This window comes from Grammomys surdaster, unplaced genomic scaffold (genome assembly GCF_004785775.1).
Source record: "Grammomys surdaster isolate TR1022 unplaced genomic scaffold, NIH_TR_1.0 339, whole genome shotgun sequence".
NCBI lineage: Eukaryota > Metazoa > Chordata > Mammalia > Rodentia > Muridae > Grammomys > Grammomys surdaster.
Window position 1 is genome coordinate 984,526 of NW_021604758.1, and position 15,691 is coordinate 1,000,216.

Below are 15,691 nucleotides of genomic sequence, written 5' to 3' on the forward strand. Positions count from 1 at the left end.
GGGGTGTGGCTCAGTGGGAGAGCACTTGGGTAGCATGCAACAGGCTCTGGATTCTATCTCCCTCACCACTGAAGATAAACAAGAGGTTGATAAGGTTAGTATTGACAGGTTTAGGTGGTATCCAAAGGATACCACAGAGTGAGTTACCTGCTGGCGGAAGAATGAGTACTCTGGGCTGGGGCTGCCGTCGCCCTGGCAGAGCAGCTGGACAGCGTCCCCCTCACGTACCCAGCCCTCCGTGGTGGAGGGGCTCCCCACCCAGAATTCTACATGCTCTGTGGGATCTGTGGGAGGAAAGGAAGTGAGGTCATGGCATGTGTCCAGGCTAGGCTGAGGAGGGAAGGTCAGGTCTATTTTTAAAGGGAGAGATACAGTATCTAAAGCTTAGGAGTCTATTCTCTTTTTAGTTTTTTAAGGTTTATTAGCCGGGCAGTGGTAGCACAGGCCTTTAATTCCAGCACTTGGGAGGCAGAGACAGGTGGAGTTCGAGGCCAGCCTGGTCTACAGAGTGAGTTCTAGGATAGGCAGGGCTGCACAGAGAAACCCTGTCTTAGGACAGGCACATGATCTAGACTTCCTCTCAGAACATCAAAGGTCAGAGGTCGAGGGAAGTTGACAGAATGGCTCAAAGGTCAGAGGTCGAGGTACAGTTTGAGATTTAAGACCAGATGGTATATAGAGACCCAATTCAGTCGGAGAGAGTGGAGCATCCTGTGGGGTACAGGGCCCTATGCTGGCGTCAGGGTCAGTATGGGGGGTACTGTTGGAGGTCAAAGGTCAGCCACCCGACCCAGCATCATTTCAGTATGAGGTGAGTAGGCAGAGTGAGGACCCTGGTTGGAATCCGGGACTGGGAGTTGGGCCTTCATGGGATGAGATCTTAGCCCTAAGGGCTGAGGGTCATGGGGACTCACAGTGCAGGGTGAGGCGGAAGGGATGGCTGTCCAGGCGGCCATGATGGCCTGAGGGTAAGTCGTAGTGAGCAGCACAGTGGAAGCTGGCATCCCGATCATCCTTGTGGAGCCTCAGGTAGAGGGTGCTGGTCAGAGAATGCAGGCCTGAGGCTTCCCGTACAGTCCGGCTGGTCATGTAGCCCTCTGTAAAGGAGGCACGGAGCGCGCTGAGGTGAGTTAACCCCGCCCCCGAGAAACTCTTCCTCCACCACGCCCCGCCCCCTGGCTCCGCCGACGATGGCTCACTTTGGTTCACCTCCATGGGTACATCCAGACGCTGCCCGTTCCGGTACCACGTGATCCGAGGCACCGGGTTTCCGTTGTTGCTGCTGCAGGTGGCAATCTGGGGAAGACATGGGCGTGGCCTGGGCTTGGTGCCAGGACGCTGAAGTCTGGCTCCCCTTCTCCCAGATCTGCCCTTTAGATATGGCCGCTGGGCTCTTTCTCCCCAGCAGGAAACAGAAGCCCCTGACTCCCATTCTTCCCATCAAAAAGCCCAAAGCTCCGGCCTGTGAGAGGGCTCAGCCGGTAAGTGTGATCGTGGGGAAGATGGAAGACCTGCGGTAGATCCCGGGAACCATGCAGAGGAATAGGAAGGGAAGTGGCTCTCAGAAGTGGTCCTCTGCCTTACACACTCACACTGTGGCATATGTGCCCCCCCCCCAACTAATTAAAAACCTGGACTAAGCATAGCGAAACCCAACTCCAATTCTAGGTCTCAAGAGGCTGAGATAGAAACATCAGTTTGACACTAGCCTGGGCTACATAGCAAGATGGAAACATCAGTTTGACCCTAGCTTGAGCTACAGAGTGAGTTCCAGGCTAGCCTGAGCCTCAGGAGACCCTATTTCAAGCAACCCCAAACCAAAGTGAGCTCTGGCACGTAATCCTAGCACATGAATCAGTCACAGAGGCAGGAGGATCACGAGTTCAAAGTCATCCTTAGCTACATAGCATGTTTGAGGTCATGCTGGGCTGGCTATGAGACGCGGTTGCAAATAAAACCAAACCAAGAAGGAAACAGATGGGTAGATGGCACACACCAGGGACCTCAGTACTTGGAAGGTATAAGTGGCTACATGGAAAAGGTATAAGTGGCTACATGGAAAGTTTCAGGATAGCCTGTGCTACAGCGGGTCACTCCTCCCTAAAAAAAACCAAAACAAGTAAAAACTCCAACAACAGGGAGGGTAAGAGTTATAGACCACCTGCCTGGCATGCTCAAAGCACTGAGTTCAATCTCGAATACCACACAACCACACACACACACACACACACACACACACACACAGTATTGGATTCTTTGCCTACTGCTTGCAACTCCTGCCCATATTACCTCCTGGGCAAACTGGTCCATCACAGACAGCGTCCCTTTGTTGGGAAACACCTCCGTAGCCTCTGGTGTTGCTGTTGGAAAGATGTCTACGTCAGGAGGTTCTCCTCTGGACCCCTGGCACCACAGGATGGTTTTGGGGACACTTACCAAACACACGGACACTTGAGGTGGCCTCTGAGGTACCTGCTGCCCCAGCCTTCACTACGCACACGTAGTCCTGGTCATCGCCCACCTGGGCGTTTGCTATCACCAGGCGCCCACGGGAGTCCACTTCGTATGGGGGTGTGCGACCCCGAGAATTGTGTATTGTGCCCAGGAACTCGGATCCCTGTGGTTCCACAGAAGCCAGACGGTGTCGAGCCCCAGAAGCATCAACCTGTAGATGTGTAACAGTTTTAGCTAGGGCAGTGAGTCCTCCTTTATTTTTTTTCTCCAAGATTTTTTCTCTGAGTCTAGGGTAGAAACCTAGGGGCTACATGCTAAGTAATCACTCTATCACTGAGCCCCTCACTGGGGGATTCTGGGCAGGGGCCGTACCACTGAACCACGTCCCCAGCCCCTCACTGGGGGATTCTAGGCAGGGGCTCTACCACTGAGCCACGCCCCCAGCCCCTCACTGGGGGATTCTAGGCAGGGACTCTACCACTGAGCCACGCCCCCAGCCCCTCACTGGGGGATTCTAGGCAGGGGCTCTACCACTGAGCCACGCCCCCAGCCCCTCACTGGGGGATTCTAGGCAGGGGCTCTACCACTGAGCCACACCCTCAGCCATTCCCTCACTTGGGAATTCTAGGCTAGCATTCTATTAGCTACTGGTGCATTACACCCTCATTTCTCTTTCTATTTTTACTTAACTTTTTTTGAGACAGGGTTTCTTTGTGTATCCCTGGTTTTTCTGGAACTTGTAGACTAGATTTGACTCAAACTCAGAGATCTACTTTCCTCCTGAGAGCTGGAATTAAAGGTGCATGACTACATGTATGGTCAGCCCTCCTGTTTTTTGTTTTGTTTTGTTTTTTATTAAGATGTATTTATTTAATACACTATGGCTGTCTTCAGACACACCAGAAGAGGGCATCGGATCCCATTACAGATAATTGTGAGCCACCATGTGGTTGCTGGGAATTGGACTCAGGTCCTCTGGAAGAGCAGTCAGTGCTCTTAACCACTGAGTCATCCCTCCAGCCCTCAGTGGTCATCCTTCTTTAAAATTGTTTTTAAAAAAATATTGATTTTTGTGATTTTATGTGTATATATGTTTCTGTGTGTATGCACACACGGGTACAGATATTCATGGGCACTGGAAAAGGGCATCACCTACCCCAGAGCTAGAGTTACAGGCAACTGTGAACCTAGGAGTGTGGAGAATTGAGCTCAGGGCCTCAGGAGAAGAACCGATTGCTGTTAGGTGCTGATCCATCTCTTCAATCCTTCGGCCTTCTCCTTGAGTTTTATATTGCATTTCATACCTCAGAGGGGTCTGACTTCATAGTACCTGAACTACCCTCATGGTCGTCTGGGTTTCCAGGCCTGGGAGGTCTGTCATTTCTCTCACCCCTTTGGGCCCATCTGTGTCCCTCATCGTCCATGTCTCCTGTGTCTTACTCCCTGTCTCTCATTTCCTCTCCTGTCGTCTTGTCTCTGGTGGCCCTCACTGCAGCACTACGTTCCAAAGGGGAACTGTGTCCTCATGTCTGTCCTGCGGGAACCTGGCACCCTACACAGTCCAAAGCCTTCCAAGGTCTCAGCCTCCTCATCTGTGAAGTGGAAAGGTAGCTTCTGATGGCTCTATGTAAGGTCCTCTGAGCAAACAATCAGTGCAGGTAGAGCTAATGGCTGCTAAGGTGGCCAGGCCACTGGACCCTCCCTCCTCCCCCCTCCTTGTCCTCCCCAGCTTCCAGCATGGAGCACTCACAAGGAACCATTCCATCATGTAATGCTCAGGGTGTCCCCGTGGAGCGCAGTCCAGGGCGATTTGTTCTCCTCGCATCGCCTCCACCCGTGGGGGTACGGACACGTGCAGCTCAGCCTGGGCACCTGCAGATTAGCATCGAAGGTCCACCCACTGCCATCAACAGGGAGAGCCCTCCAGGCCCCAGCCTCCTCCCTCAGACAGGAGTCTAAGCTCCAACCTCCTCCCTCGGATGCAGATCCTCTCTTCCTCTTTGGTCCACTCTGAGCATGGGTTCTGTCAGCATTTCTCCAACACTTCGTTTTAGAAATAGGGTCTTAGCGTGTAGCCTTGGCTGCCTGGAATCCTGCTATGTGAACCAGGCTGGCCTCGAACTCACAGAGATCTACAGCTGCCTCTGCCTCCCTCCTGAGTGTTGGAATTGAAGTCCTGTGCCACTGGCCCAGCCTCTGTGACTTGTAAGGTTTAAAGTAAAGCCTTCTCCAGTGCTCCAAGCTAAAGCCTGGCTCTTCCATCAGTTATAGCAAATGTGCCCTCAAGGAAGGGCCAGGCCTGGCCTCCAGCACACAGGGCAAGACTTGGCCTGGGGCTGAGTAACAGGTCTTTCTCCATCTCGGTCCCATCCTATCTCATGGTCCCATCCTATCTTCTCCAGTAGCTCCTGGGGGCCCTCTGCTCTCTCATGTGTGGGGGGCTGGGGTGTGGGCTGCAGCTGGGCTAGAAGCTGGATGGGTGTGTGGGAGTGGCAAGGGGGGACAGGGCTGGGCAGGTTTCAGGAATGTGGGAGGGCCAGGCTGGCTGAGACCTGCCCAGCTTGGCGCCAGAGCCCCCTACCTGCCCCTTGACAACACCCCCCCGCCCCCCATCTCTTTACCAGAGAAGCTTGAAAAGGATGAGGTGAGTCACCTGGGCAGAGGGTGAGGCTGGGTCCTCAGGGAAAAAGGGCTGGAAGTTTAGACAACTAGCTGCCTGAGGCAAAGCAGGCTGGATGTGGAAAACACGGACCTCTGAGTCCTAGGGACCTGGGAACTTGGGTCTTGAATTTCTGTCAGGGTCTGGTGGGTAGCACGGTTCTTGCTGAGAATCTACCCTTTGGGCTGGCATCATTCCTTTCCCGCCTAGCCTGGCACAAACTACTCCTTGGTTCCCACTATATACCACATTTGTGCCAGGAGCCTGGGTTCTCAGGCACCCACCTCTGGCCCCAGCCTGTCCCAGGGGAGCTGATGTGGGGCCAGGCTGGTGCCCCGGACTGGTTGTGAGCAACGCACAGCAAAGCAGACAGATATCCCGTCTTCCCTGATCTCTTTACACCCTGTCCCCAGTGTCCCCCCAGCCCCTGTTTCTCCTCGCCTTTCACCACATGCAGGTGTGTGGATTTATCAGGGGCCCCAGGAAAGGGGACCTCTCAGTCCAAAACACTGCTCTATGTTCTCTGCCAGGCTCGGTTCTCCCGGCCCTTTCAGAGAGAGGCGGGTCCTCTAGAGACAGCCTAAACTCTAAATTTTGGGGAAAGCCCAACATTCTAGAAAGTGCTTTAGTCGCAGGGTCTCCAGTTTTTCTGAGGAAACTCTGAGCTTAATCACTCTAGAGAACAGCTTTGGGATGTTAGTCTTCAGTATCTTAGCAGAACCTACTTTGACTATGGGGGAGGGTAGGGGCTGGACTCCAGTCTAAGGGACTAGGGGCCACAGATCCCACATTCCAGGTACCCAAGGTTATTAGGGGTCGTAGGGCTTAGATTCCAGGATTCCCAGAGAGCTGGGAAGGGACAGCTATATCAGATGTGTTTGTTCCAGAACCGGGGTATCCTTAGCTCTCAGATCCAGTACACCCCAAGGCCTCCCCGCCTTCCTCCCTACTGGGGAATCCCTAGATTGTGATCACTGGGGAAATGGAAGCCTGTTCCCCTTGTCTTCTCGGGGGCTCCAGGAGCCTGCCCCACAAGCCCGAAACTCAAGTTTCAGCTCTGCCCTCAGCCCCAAGTCATACCTGAGTAGCCCGACAGCAGGAGGGTGAGCCACAGCAGCCCTGCGCGGGCGTCAGGGGGTTCCATGTTCCCTGCAGTGGCGGCAGTGACTGAGCCCGGGCGAGGCTCTCCGCCGCCCTGAAGCTGGCAGCGGAGGCCAGGCCCCTGACCACGCCCCTGACCACGCCCACCCCATCCCCAAACTGGGCGCAGGGCCAAGACCTCCCACTGCCCTGAGAGGACTTCCCACCCTCGCGCGCGGGGGACCCGCTAGCACCACTGTGCGCGCTGCTCCATCCAACCCACGCCCGCGGCTGTCCTCCGCAGCCCCGGGGACGGACCGACCAGTCTAGTCAGTGCCCCGAGCTGGGATTTAAGGGACACCACGCAGACCCTCGTTGCCTTCCTTCCTGGCCACCTGCGGGGTCTTGACATGCATTCCTAAGGTGGCTTGTAGCCCTCGACTGCAGGTGGATCTTTTTCCTAGCTTGTTTTCTTTTTGGAGACAGTATCATACTGTAGCTCAGGCTGGCCTGGAGCTAATGGCAAACCTTCTGTCTCAGTTTCCCAAGTACTGGGATTCCAAAGGTGAGACATCGCCCTGGTTTGTGAACTGTCGGTTTTGACCAGCGGTCCCTGATATGATTAGTTGCCTGTTCTGGCCTCTCTTTGTAGTCTCTCCTGCATGACCGGCTCTTCCCCGAGTGCCCTAGGATGCCCTCCCCTTAGAGCCAGCCACCTTGCTGGGAAGCGCCCCTCCTCTGACCGAGCAGTGGCCTGGAACTGGTCAGGTCAATCTTTTCTCTAATGGGTTTTCAATTCCCAGTCCTGGTCGGCCTCTTTGGTGATGAGATGGGGATGGGGTGCCCCTCCCTCTGCCCTGTTCTCCTTCACTCCCTCACTTCCCCCCATCCAGGGAATCCAAGGAATGTCACCCCCCTTCCGCCTTCCTTCTCTCCCAGCCATTCCTTCCCCACCTTGGGGGGAGGGGAGGAGAAGTGGGCTGGCGCGGTGGCAGGTGAGTGGTGGAGGGAAAGAGGAGAGCAGGCCACTGGGGCCACTGGGTGGAAGAGAGGGTCACAGGTCAAAGTAAGGGGTCACAGATCAGTCTACGCCAGGATCCTCACACTCCGAGGCAGTGTGGAACAAAATCCCAAGAATGCTGGATGGGGGCTGGAGAAGGAGGGTTTCGCCTCTGGTCAGCGGGTAGAAACTAGCCTGGGATACTGGTATGGATGGGGGGTGGTATCACTGTGGGTCATGCTGAGAGAAGGTCCTCCCCCTCCAGTTTCTTGCCAGTCTGAGGATGAGCAAGGTTGTACCCATCAGCCCTTGCGGAAAGGCTTATACTGTAGGTGCTGGCCGGGCTCTCAAAGCTGTACCTGTCACAGGAAGTAATTGTGAAACCAGGAAAAGTGACCTTTGCATGGGGCTCCCTCATCCCCTCTTCAGGAAGTCTCTCTTCAACCCTCTCCTGTCACATAGGTCCTTGTAAATCTCTGGACCCCTGTGTAAGCCCTGCACATCCTGGGATACATCTATCTCCCCTGTGTGACTCCCAGCCACTGTGAAGGTGCAGACTGTCCCACATGTCAATTCCCTCCCACAGCAGGCAAGAAAGGGTTGCCAGGTGTGTACTCAAAGGCTGAGAGGCTCACATGAAAATGCCACCTACCCATAGCTAACTGGATATAGTGGTCCACTCCAGAGGAGACAAATGTATCCTACAGTGTGCAAGGCTGACATGAGGGTTCAGAGATTTGCAGGGAGGTATTCAACAGGCAGAAGAGGGTTGAAGGAGGGCTTCATGAAGAGGAGATGAAGGAGCACCTGGCACTCAAGAAGTGGAGTCCGGGAGATCAGAACCCAGCACCCTACTAACCAGACATCACAGTACAGGCTATCCCAGCACGGGAGAGGTGGAAGCAGGAGGATCAGAAATTCAGTCATCTTTGGCTATTGTTGAGTTTTAGGCCACCTGGCTGTGGTGGTGGTCTCCTTTAATCCCAGCACTAGGGAGGCAGGGGCAGGTGGATCTCTGTGTTCAAGACCAGCCTGGACTACAGAGCAAGTTCCAGGACAGCCAAGTCTACATAGTGAGACACTGTCTCTAAAAAAAAAAAAAAAATTAAAACAAACAAACAAAAAAGCCAACCAAACAAAAAGAGATAGAGAACGGCTGTGTTACATGAGATCCTGTCTCAAAAACAAAGAAAGGGCTGGAGAGACTGCTCAGCTGTTCAGAGCACTTATGGCTCTTGCGGAGGACCCAAGTTCAGAACTCAGTACCCGTGTCCCTATCAGGTGGCTCACAATAGCCTGTAACTCCATTCCCAGGGGATTTGAAGCCTTCTCCAGCTTCTGTGAGCACCAGGCAATCACATGACGATGCACAAACATATAGGCAAAGACTTGCGTATAGAAAATAAAATAGACCTTTAAAAATAAATATTAAAAACAAAATAAAACTTTTACAACAACCCAAACCAGAGTAGCGTGCCATCTACACTCTGCAGAGGGCTTTCTTATACAGTGCCCAGGTGTTCTCTGGAACTCTCCTGTTCTTCTGTCTCCGGCCTGTGCGTCTGATTACTGCATCTGGAGACTGGCATCAGGTACCTCCTTTGCACCTTTATAAAGTCAGCAGGTAGCTAGAGCATAGTGATTCCTTTAATCCCAGCACTTTGGAGGAAGAGGCAGGCAGATTTGTGAGTTCAAGGCCAGCCTGGTCTACAGAGTGAGTTCAAGGACAGTCAGGACTACACAGAGAAACCCTGTCTTGAAAACATACACACACACACACACACACACACACACACACACACACACACATAGTCAGCAGGCCTTGGTGCTGGGTGAAGGAGGCGGGCCACATGGTAAGTGCACAGACCAAAGACATCAGCCCTGGACTTGTAGAAACTAGTATCACAATGTCACCTCCCTTTGTCATCTCCCTTTATCCCCCACAATTAGGTCTTACAAAACAGCCAGAAGAATCCTGTGAAGATGTGAGTCAGCTCAGGCCACTGTTCTGGTCAGAATACGCCCACGGCTCCATCTCACTGAAAGTAAAAGCCAGTGTTCTCTCTGTGGTTTGAGAGGTCCTGGATCTAAGTTCTTTCCTTCCCTGACCCCACCTTCCCTGACCCCACTTTCCTTCCCATATCTCTCTCCAGCACCATTTTTATCACCCTGGTCTCTCTGATGACGTGCTATTCCAATCAACCTCAGGACCTTTGCACTTCCTATCCTCTCTGCCAGGGCATCCTTTTATTGACTGGCTTCCTTCTCCTTCACTTTGAATCTCTCCTGAGGCTTGCCTCATTAGAGAACTTCAGATACCAGCTCCTGCTCCCCCAGCTGCCCCAGGTTTTTCCACTCTGTCCCCTTATCATAGGGGGATAAATTCTGTTTGCCTTGTACAGAATCTATTCCCCAAGGGGACAGGAACTCCACAAGGGTCACACTGGCTCACTAGTGCTAGGACAATGCCTGACTTGGGAGATAAATAAATATTTGTGTACTGAATTAAGTCATATTCTGACTCTGTCCTGTTGTCTCACTTGTATAGAACGATCAGCAGTCACGTGTCACTTAACAATGGGCATCCGTTCAGATAAGGGCGTTGCTAGGCAAAGTGATCCTGATGAGTTATCATTAGGCCATATGATTTTATGAGCCACTGTCACACATGGGGTCTGTGCTGTGTGACACACAACTCTATCTCACTGTCCCTTTAACTAAAAGGCAGAGAAACTGCTACTTAGCTGTGTGCATGTCTTCACAGACTTCATAATGGTTGTTTATTTGTGTGTATACATGCTGTGAGCCCCTCCATGCAGGTGCTGGGAATTGAACTCTGGTCCTCTGGAAGAGCAACAAGTGTCTTAACCGCTGAGCCATGGTCATAGTCACTGTTGTATTGCTGTGAAGAGACACCATGACCAAGGTAAACTTTAAGTGGAAGTTTCTGGATGTGTCAGGTGATACAGACTCACGTGGTGTTTTCTGAGGCAAGACCCGTGGGAGGGCACGTGATGTTTGGGAAGAGAATAAATAGAACTCAACGGACAGTGATGGTGGGCTTACAAAGCTAGCCTTGGAATACTTCATGGTCTCCAGGGTTCATCTTCGCTGTCTTCACTTCATCGAAAGAGGCACAACAGAGAACTTCTCCTGTCATCACGAATGGTCCTGGTCCATGCTGCTGACTTGTGCTGATTTGGTGGAGGCCTGGCAGTTTCTGCTGGATCATGCCATGGCTGCTGATTCACGTTTGTTATCCTGACACTATTCAACTGGACTGCCAGAATCCTGACGACGAAGAACTACTGCTAAACAGGTCCACACCCCCTTGTCCTATTTACCATCTTTTGTCCCCTACATTTGGACAGTGGGCTAGGAGCGGGGTCAAAGAATTTGAGAACCCTTATTAAAAATAGGTTTAGGGCTGGTGAGATGGTTCAGCGGTTAAGAGCACTGACTGCTCTTCCAGAGGTTCTGAGTTCAATTCCCAGCAACCACATGGTGGCTCACAACCATCTGTAATGAGATCTGATGCCCTCTTCTGGTGTGTCTGAAGTCAGTGACAGTGTATTCATACATAAATAAATGAATAAATAAATAAATATAAATAAATAAAGTAGGTTTAAAAAATCTAAGCCTACACAAACTGTTAAAAAAGAAATAGGGCATTTAATAGGACACTTATTTACAGTGTCAGAGTTTTAGTCCCCTGGCATCCTGGCGGGGAGTATGGTTCCCTACATGGGTCTAGAACAGTACCTGAGCTACAGCCTCAGGCAGAGAGAGAGAGGGGGGGGGGGGAGGCTTCTGACACCTCAAAGTCCACGCCCAGTGACACACTTCCTCTCACAAGGCCACACCTCCTTGTCCTTCTCAAGCAGTTCCAGTTCCTGGTGATTAAGTATTCGTAAGCTATGAGCCTACAGGGCCACTGTCATTCAGACACCGCAGCCATTTCTCCAGCCCCATACTTTGTTCATTTACGTCTCCTGAGAGCTGAGTCACAGTAGGCACAATCACTCCTTACCAGAATGTACTGCTGTTTTAAGGCAGGGTGTTATATGGCTCAGGCTTAGAATGCTGTGTAGCTGAGGAAAACCACAAACTTCTAATTTTCCTTCCGTCTCCTCTCAGTGTTGGGAGTTTAGATGCATGCCTCTGGTTCTGGGTCTGGCTGTATTTTAAATTGTGTTTTTGGGAGAGGACTGGCTTTCTGAGACAGGGGTTCTCTGTGTAGCCCTGACTGTCCTGGAACCTGTTCTGTAGACCAGGCTGGCCTTGAATTCAGATCTGTCTGCTTCTGCCTCCCAAGTGCTGGGATTAAAGGAGTGTGCCACAATTGCCCGGCTTAATTAATGTCATCATCAGCAGCAGCAACATCACCATCATCATCATTCTGAGACGGTCTTACTACTACGTAGCCTTGGATGGCCAGAAATTCACTCCGTAGACCAGGCTGGGTTGAATTTACAGCGATTCACCTGCCTTTCTGAATGTTGGGATTAAAGGTGTGTGGGTCATCACCTGGCTATTATAATTCTTGTTGTTATGGTTATTAGTGTGTGTGTGTGTGTGTGTGTGTGTGTGTGTGTATGCTGTGCACATGGTATCAAGTGTGGTGGTCAGATAGTCTGAGACGAAGACAACCTCGAGTGCCGATCTTCTCCTTCCACGTTGTCTGAGGCATACTTGAGACATACTTTGTCACTGTGCACGAGAGGTGATCTGGCCTGCGTGCTTCTGGGAACTCTCCATCCCCCTCCGCATCTTGCAGCGGGATCACGGATTCGAGCTGCCCGTCTGGCTCTTTGAGGATCCCAGGGATAAGAGCTCACGCTGCAGGCATACATGCCAAGGGTTTTATCCACAAAGTCACCCATCCACCCAAGTTTTTTCTTTTTTCTTTTGAGGTAGAATCTCACTGTGTAACCTAGGTTGGCTTTGATCGCGCTCTCTCTCTCTCTCTCTCTCTCTCTCTCTCTCTCTCTCTCTCCCTCTCTCCCTCTCTCCCCCTCCCCCCTCCCTCCCTCCTTCCATCTGTCTCTCTCACTTTCTCACTCCTGCCTTCTTGGATTTAATTATTTTTATTTATGGGCAGAAGTGTCTGCATGCACACATGTATATGTACATGTGTGTGTGCATGTTTGTGAATGTATATATGTGTGTTGAGTGTGTATGCGTGTGTGTAGAGTATGGGTGTTGAGTGTGTGTGTGTGTGTGTGTGTGTGCAACAGCACTTTACAAGTGGAGGCAGAGACTGGAGAATCACCAAATGTTCAAAGTCAGCTTTGTCTAAATAGCACTAGGCCAGCAAAGGGGAGCACAGAGCAGGTCTCTGTCTCAAACAATAACAAACAAAGTCAGAAAAACCACAGTAAGCCGGGCGGTGGTGGCATACACCTTTAATCCCAGCACTTGGGAGGCAGAGGCAGGCGGATTTCTGAGTTCGAGGCCAGCCTGGTCTACAGAGTGAGTTCCAGGACAGCCAGGGCTACACAGAGAAACCTTGTCTTGAAAAACAAAAACAAAAACAAAAACAAAATCAAACAAACAAAAAACCCACAATAAGTTCCAGGCTGGTCTGAGTTACAGTTAAACAAGTTGGACTAAGCGCAGATTGTTCAGTCGGTTAAGTTCTTGCTGAACAAGATTAAGGATCTGAGTTTGGATCCCCAGTGCCCATCCACATGAAAGCTAGGGCGGGCAGCATGCACCTGTAACCCTAGCACTGCAGAGTGTGTTTGACATTATTCCTGGAGAGGCGTGTAAAAGTGTCTACCCATTCCTGACAGAGAACTCATAACAAACCAAAGTGAACAATCGGGGTCACTTACGGGTGCAGGGATGGCTCAGAGAGTGTTCCATCACCAAAGCCCACCCCGGCCTGAGTGAGACCCTGGTGGTCACTGCACAGCCTGCAGGCAGGGGAGCGGTCAGGTGCAGTTTGTCAGTTTCAGGGACTTCCTGAGATTTGTGAATTCCTCTAAGATAGAATGCTTTAACTTTGGAGAAACTGCTACACAGCAGCAGAGGCAGGAGGATGGCCAGGGGACGCTGGGCTGGGCAACAAGACTGGATGGAGCTTGACTAAGGAAGATACTCAAGCTAAGCTTTTGGCTCCACACATGTGTGCGCACACACCAATATAGTCACACACACGCTGCAATACATCACACACACACAGTGATATATCATACCCATATCCCATATATATAACACTGATACAATACACACCAATACATCATACACATATACAAAACATCACACACGCACCAACACCTCACACACACATAATGCATCACACAAACACACACACTAATACATCACACACAGAGACAATATATCTCTCACCCACACCTCCACACACCCCAAGACATCACACGCTTTCACACATACATACATACACACCTCAATCTCTCTCGCACACATATATCCAATGCATCTCACACCCCCCCAATACATCACACTCACTCACATCCCCCCAATATCACACACACACACACACACACACACACACACACACACACGAAGACGAGAGCCGCACATGGTGGTACATACTTGTAACCTTAGCACTTGGATGGTGGGGACAGAAGGATCAGGGCTTCAGCCACCTTTGGCTACACGGTAGATTCAAGGACTTTTTTTTAAAATAAGCTGTTCACAGGGGTAGTCAATAACGCTTTTATGTTGTTGATGTTTTAAGACAAGATTTCTCTGTGTGATCTGGCTGTCCAGGAACTAGCTCTGTAGACCAGGCTGGCCTTGAACTCACGAGATTGGCCTGCCTCTGCCTCCCAAGTGCTGACGTTAAAGGCATGTTCCATCATGCATGGCCTTTAATGATGACTTTAAAAAATACATTATTAACATTAATATGGGGCATCGCGCACCGCACCGAGTCAGAGACAACCTCTGGAGTCTGTGCGCTGTCCTTCCCCTGTGTCTAACAGGGAACCAATCCAGCTGGTGAGATTTGGTGCCAAGTCCTTTCACCGACTGAGATATCTCACCAGCGCTGTGCTGGATGCTCTTAGGCGTCACTTGCTTGCCATCGGCCCCATTCCTGTCTTCGGCCGTCCCTCACGGTTGGAAGCTCCACGCCCTCTATGGAAACGGACAGTGCAGGTGTTTGTTGTTCTGCCACTGGGAGCCAAGGTGATCTAAGCTGGGAAAGCCATGCCAGACATGTGAATTAGGAGTGAGCGCTGCAGAGGAAGCCAGCTTTGGCTAGGCTTTCCTCTCACAGCAGCTGGAGCAGATCCTGTTCTCTAAAGATGGCAGAAACAATTTCTCACCCCACAAGACCGTCTATAATCAGATCTTGACATTCCCTGTATGAGGAAGTGGGTAGTGGAGCCTTGGGTCAATAGAGGGTTTGTCTAGAATCCCCCAGTGAGGGGGTGGGGGCGTGGCTCAGTGGTAGAGCCCCTGCCTAGAATCCCCCAGTGAGGGGCTGGGGACGTGGCTCAGTGGTAGAGCCTAGAATCCCCCAGTGAGGGGCTGGGGGCGTGGCTCAGTGGTAGAGCCCCTGCCTAAAATCTCTATCCCTCCTTCCTCTCCCCAGTGAGAGGCTGGGGCAGTGCCTCAATGACAGAGTGCTTGATTGGCAGGCCAGAGACCTTAGGTTGTATCCTAGCACACAAGAAACCAAGGAAGGAAGAATGGAAAGATGAAAAATAGGGGCCTTTGTTTCTTCCCCCCGCTCCCCGGATCTGTGAGATTTGAGGTACATAACCAACAGAAGGTACTAGAAGCAAAACCACACACCACCATGATGGCAAACAGGCTACACAACATCTACAAAACTCATTGAAGTAGTCGTTTTCCGGTATCTGAGAGCTTGTATCGTTTTTGTTGTTGTTGATAGTCTTGCTACATAACCTAGGCTGGCCTTGAATCTGGGATCGTCCTGTTTGCGATTCCAGAGTGCTGGAATTATAGTTGTGAACCACCACGTCTGTCTCTTCAGGAACTAGTTTCTTTGTTTTTGTTTTGGATGGGGTTGGGATAGAGCTTAGGGTCTCTTGCATGCCGAGGGAGTGCTCTAAAATTTAGTGATGCCCCAAGCCCCTCACTGGGGGATCCTAGGCAGGGGCTCCACCACTGAGCCACGCCCCCAGCCCCTCACTGGGGGATTCTAGGCAGGGGCTCTACCACTGAGCCACGCCCCCAGCCCCTCACTGGGGGATTCTAGGCAGGGGCTCTACCACTGAGCCACGCCCCCAGCCCCTCACTGGTGGATTTTAGGCAGGGGCTCTACCACTGAGCCACGCCCCCAGCCCCTCACTGGGGGATTCTAGGCAGGGGAGGTTCTGGTAATACCTCCAGGTCCCAGGACGTACTGATTGCATCTTCTGATGTAACCTTGAGCCAGAAGCATCGAGTGAGACCTCTATCCTCATTTCCCCACCAGCAGCGATCCCCATCATCACCACCACCATCCGCTATGCTGAGTGACTTGTGATGAGCCAGTGGTGAGCAAAAGGGCAGTGACA

General features: G+C 51.6%; 1 protein-coding gene across 1 annotated transcript in view; it reads right to left on the reverse strand.

The window, feature by feature from the left end:
- LOC114630481 (basal cell adhesion molecule-like) overlaps positions 1 to 6,320 on the reverse strand; it is a 15,481-nt gene extending 9,161 nt beyond the window's left edge. Inside the window, exons 1-7 of the mRNA XM_028778720.1 lie at positions 6,194 to 6,320; positions 4,205 to 4,326; positions 2,437 to 2,665; positions 2,290 to 2,360; positions 1,200 to 1,296; positions 915 to 1,097; positions 26 to 284 (exon numbers count right to left, since the gene is read on the reverse strand). Of these exons, the coding sequence (XP_028634553.1) occupies positions 26 to 284; positions 915 to 1,097; positions 1,200 to 1,296; positions 2,290 to 2,360; positions 2,437 to 2,665; positions 4,205 to 4,326; positions 6,194 to 6,257 (1,025 nt within the window). The 5' untranslated portion in view covers positions 6,258 to 6,320. The remainder of the gene's footprint in view (positions 1 to 25; positions 285 to 914; positions 1,098 to 1,199; positions 1,297 to 2,289; positions 2,361 to 2,436; positions 2,666 to 4,204; positions 4,327 to 6,193) is intronic.
- Positions 6,321 to 15,691: the final 9,371 nt, after the last annotated feature.